The sequence below is a fragment of the Pteropus vampyrus genome, unplaced genomic scaffold (assembly GCF_000151845.1).
Source record: "Pteropus vampyrus isolate Shadow unplaced genomic scaffold, Pvam_2.0 Scaffold19, whole genome shotgun sequence".
In the NCBI taxonomy this organism is placed as follows: Eukaryota; Metazoa; Chordata; class Mammalia; order Chiroptera; family Pteropodidae; genus Pteropus; species Pteropus vampyrus.
In genome coordinates, this window is record NW_011888800.1 from 6,110,211 (window position 1) to 6,115,375 (window position 5,165).

At 37.8% G+C, this 5,165-nt stretch overlaps 1 protein-coding gene across 1 annotated transcript in view; it reads left to right on the plus strand.

Moving 5' to 3' along the window:
* EIF2AK4 (eukaryotic translation initiation factor 2 alpha kinase 4) overlaps positions 1-5,165 on the plus strand; it is a 103,702-nt gene that overhangs the window by 72,145 nt on the left and 26,392 nt on the right. Inside the window, exons 27-28 of the mRNA XM_011355148.2 lie at positions 2,079-2,144; positions 4,826-4,996. Of these exons, the coding sequence (XP_011353450.1) occupies positions 2,079-2,144; positions 4,826-4,996 (237 nt within the window). The remainder of the gene's footprint in view (positions 1-2,078; positions 2,145-4,825; positions 4,997-5,165) is intronic.

Consider the following 5,165-nt stretch of genomic DNA (forward strand, 5'->3'; position numbering starts at 1 on the left):
TACTTTTCTATATGCCCCACTGCACCTAGCTCAGCACACAGCTCATGACTTTCAGTGCTCATAAATTGGCTTGTATGAACAAAGGTAACAAACTGTTCTACCAGCCTGTGCTTATATGTCAGTTACTATTGGGCCAGATCCTTTGTTTCTTTAAATCTGTGTGAATTTGCTTAGGCTTTTTAACATAACCGAAGTCCAAAGTATTTTCAACATGTTAATAAAACGTTAAATTATATTATACTCTTTGACTGCAATAGTGAAAAAAGAATATATATGAAAAAATAAGCTAAAAAGCAGTATGCTAAAATTCAGTCTTTGTGTTCGATCCTCCCATATATGAAGGATGTTTAATTGGCGGTAAGAGTCTAGATTTGGTCATGTACCTGAATTGCTTTTATAATGAAAATAATTTTTTTGGTATCCTAGGAAAGAAATTACAGTATTTACTTGAACCATACCATGTTATTGAAAGCAATACTGTTACACTGTGGGATCCCAGAAGATAAACTCAGTCAAGTCTACATTATTCTGTATGATGCTGTGGTAAGCATTTAATTACTTTGACTTGATACTGAAGGATAATAATAGTTCCTGAGCATTTTCTTGCTGATGTAAGCATAACACTGAATTGGGAGTTTTATCTCTTTTCTTCATTGCTATCAGGTAAAAGAACAACTTCTCTTTGATTATGTCAATAGTTAACAAATATTAGTCGAGCTTTTATTCTGGACTGAGCCTTGTACTACTAGTGACCTCCAGGGTGTTTTCTTTTTTAAAAAAAATTCTGATTTGAAAAATTCAAATTATGTTACTCAATTTGTATGATAAAGTTCTTCATTAACCTGCTCTCAAGGCAAAAAGTCAGTCCTGATACTTGCCAGTAATGACCTTATTTGAGCACTTATGCATGTGCCAAGCATTATTGTAAGCTCTTTACAGGGATTAACTCACTCCATCCTCACAAGTGCTATTATTATACTTACTTTACAGAGGCCAAGAAAAGGGAGTGTTAATACTGAGAATCAGAGACTTATGCCCTGCCCTTAATTTTTCCAACCAGACCGTGCTCATCAGTAAAATCACTTATAGATTTAGATTAGTTAAATTGGGGAAGAGTGGTTTAAATCTCTGTTGGAGCCTCATTTCCACTCCATCCTGTAGGAGTGGGGAAGCAACGCCTTCAGTTACTCTTCTTATTTAGCCACATTGTAGTATTTCGTTACTACTTAGTATGTGTGCAATTACTTTATAGTATGTGTGTTGAGCTTGGAGGGGAAACATTGAAAATTTTAAATAGTGTTATATTATGGGGCTTGGATGAAGGCGAATGCTTATCTTTTCTGATTTCTTTTCATCTTACACATTGTTTTTATAATAAATAAGAGGCATCCAGGAGATTCAGTAACCGTGCCAGTCCATGATTAAGGCACAACACATAGTGGAATTCCATTATGGCTTATTGTTTTTTATACACCACAAGGCTTAACTAGCTTTTCTCTTATCTGGCAGATACACCTCGAGGACCTTAACATTAGCGTTTGTTTCTAGTGGTGGTTCTCTCCTCCCCCAAAAGTGCTGCTGCTATTTAGCAGTGATGGATACAATGTGCTATCAGTCAGACGCTGGCAGAAATCCCAGAGATTGTGCAGAGGGCCTTCAGGTCAGCCTTGTTCATATCCCACAGCCACAGCCTAACTGCCAGTGTGGGATGAAATGCTGAGCCTGTCAGTATGTGGTTTTTATTAAGGGAACACAGATCAATTAACTACCTCCCCAAACAAACAGAAACACCCTGGTTAAGCCTGTCCAACTCTAGGTCGCCACACCATTCAGCAAGTACAGTTTTCTCTTTTTTAATTCTTTTATGTCAGGATTTTTCAGATTTTAAAACAATACTAGTTACATTTTAATGTGAATTGGAAAAACTATTTTTGTAAATTGCAGAATGAATTTATCCTTCATGATTAGGAGCAGTTTGTCCAAAATGAAAGATGTACTTGTCGGAATTAGCCTGGAAATTGTATCTTGTTCAGGGCCAGTTTGGTCACTCTCATTGTTACCTTTTTTTCCTACATTAGACAGAAAAGCTGACGAGGAGAGAAGTGGAAGCCAAATTTTGTAATCTGTCTTTGTCTCCTAATAGTGTAAGTATAGTGTAAATACCTTCTAATGGTGTTATTACAGCTCACTCTCTCTGATTTTGTGATACCAGAAAATGCTGCCGAATTCTTGCTGCAGTAAGACAGCAGCATTTCCTGCCGCCTCACAGACAGTTTTTCCCTTGAGCATTAACAGGTACCATGGCAACCTCTGGGATTAGGGGAAGAGAGAAACCAGTGCTGTGATCAAAGAATGCCTCTCCATGCTGCCGCTTAATGTGCTATAATCATCCTGTTCTTTCTCCACTACCAGACACTTGTATTTCACATCCCTTGTAAAGGCTGCGAGCAGACCTAGGACTAGCTATCCTCTTCTAAAATAGAGCCCGTGCTACTAGAATGAGGCACAAAGCTCTGCAGAGTCATTTGAGTATCTACCCATCCCGCACCCCACCCTAGACTTCTAACACCTCAGCATTGACTTAAAGCTCTTGCTTTTCTGGTACATTTCCTCCTCCTAAAATCTTGTACTTGATCCTGTTGTCCATGAGGAACATCTTACAGGGTAACCAGGCTTGTTGTGTTCTTTTACAGGCAGCAGATTGGGCCCAGATCTTTGGCATAGGAACCCACATTTAATTGAGTCACTGAAAAGCAGAAGACAACAGAGATTTCTTACATTTTCCTGAATATTTATATAAGAAGATTTTTTTTTTTAATTTTTTTTCCAGAACCTTTCTAGCTCTTGGTCTGACACTCAGTTATTGATCCTGTGATGATCATATGGGATAGATTAAAATATGATTGTACACAGGTCAGGCAGAATCACTCAATCTTTTGGACAGAATCACACTTTTACAGTGTGGCAGGCAGAATGCTAGGGATATGACGAGAAGTAAGTTGAGAAGCCTACAAACTTCTTTCAACTTCTTAATTTGAATTGGCCTTTAAAAAGCCATGAAGGGATGGATACATGCAGCACGTGTCTACCCTCAGCTCTTTAAAATGACTTTCACAGGGCACATGTAGACCACAGTTTAAAGAAATCAGCCATATAGTTTGCAGGCAGAGAAAGTAAACCCAGATACATAGCAATAAGAATTCTAGAAATTCAGCCAGGTTAAATTTTAAGTGTTAAATATTGGAGGAGGTATTAATGATATACAAAGTGACCCAGTGGAATAATCTTCTAATATAAAGAATAGTACTTAGATAATACCCTAGACGTGTACTTAGCACATACCTATGCGCACAAATAGTCCCGTGATAAATAACTCAAGAAACTATTTCAGTAATGTCTTACCCAAAAGTTTAAGTCGAAAAGACTCATTGAACTAATGTCACATTTCAAAAATATTTCACACTTGCACATGAAAGCTGCATTGGTTGCTAAAATGTCAGCTTTTTTGCTAAATCTCTACCCACTTGTCATTTGATGATGATAAGCATTAATTCAAAGTTGTGTGTTTGATTAGTTTAAAATGGAAAAATTAGTAGCTAATAAAGGTGATTGGTACTCTCATTATTTAAAAATGGAACTCTAAGAATATTAGAAAAGGAAGTAGAAATATTGTAAAAGAGTTTCAGATACACGGCCCAGTCTTCTTCTTTTACAGATGAGGAACTAAAGCCCAAAGAGATATACTGACTTGTCCAAAGTGACATGGAGTTAGTTGATGATAGGATGAGGACCCAAACCTGGGGATGTTGACTTTAGTGCTTCTGGAATTTTATTAATGGAGTAATTTAATGTTAAAATTTGAGAAGAAATAATTTATTTTATTAAGAAAAATTTAAATGAGAATATTTAATCTTTAGTAAGGAGATTAGAGGAGATTTTGACATTTTTGGATTTTTTAGAAGATACAAGTGATTTATAATTATTATATTAAACTACACGAAACCAAGTCTTCATTCATCTCTTAGTTTCCAGGTGCCAATTTATAGTTGAACCAGGTTCTGCTTGCCTGCAGCCTTAAAATAGCTATAATTTTTGTTAATTTCCACTTTAGCTCCTGGGAGTTTTCTCTCTGGTCTTACGATCCCAGTTATTTCCTCTTTCACCTCCTCTGTGCCAGAGCCTGTGCCTGGCCCATAGATAGATCATCGTCAGCCACCACCTTCTCCTGGGGAGGACAGTGTGTACAGGTGGTAAGAGCTGGGATCAAGGTCTGAGTAGGAGAGAAGGAAAGATCAGGAGGCTACCTGCAGGAGATGACATCTGAGTTGCATCCATGGCTACAAATAGGAATCATTCAAGCAAAGGAAGGAGAGGGAATTTCTGGCTGATTTGGTGTAATATTAGGACGAGTCAGACTTTGCCCTCCGGCCCCTCCTTCCCACTTCTCGCTCCTTCTGTTTGTGTGCCTGTAGTAATGGTAATCCATGAGAACGGAAAGGGGAACAATACAGGCTTGAAAATATATAATGGAGGCTCTGCTAGTGCCAAGGTCTGCTCTGCTGGGGTCAGTATTAACTACAAGTGAGTGTGTGTGACTGAAAATGAACTGTAAGTAGATGCCTGAAGCACTTCTGCGAGGTGCCTTAGAGTTGTTGGAAAAGGATAATAATCCTTGGGATTGTGGTAAAGGCTAAAATAACCTTCAACTACAAAATTCCCTTCTTAGAGTGCTAAAGTTTTGCTGGGTTCCCCTGTATATGAAACACTGCAAAGTGAGCCTTCCCTGCTGTGGACTGCAAGCTAACTGTGCCTCTTTGCTTTCCAGCTGTGTCGACTATACAAATTTATTGAGCAGAAGGGAGATTTGCAAGATCTCACGCCAACAATAAATTCATTAATAAAACAGAAAACAGGTGTTGCCCAATTGGTGAAGTATGGCTTAAAAGATCTCGAGGAGGTTGTTGGACTGTTGAAGAAACTTGGCATAAAGTTACAGGTTTGGCAATCGTTTGATTCTGGCAGTACAGATTTGCAGCATTAATAACAGCACAAGAGGGAAATGGGTTTTATTTTATTAATGCTAATAAGTGTTTTATTTTTCCTGAGGAACTCTGCTTTCTATATTTTGGAACATTTGATATCTAGTAATAAATTTAGCTTAAATC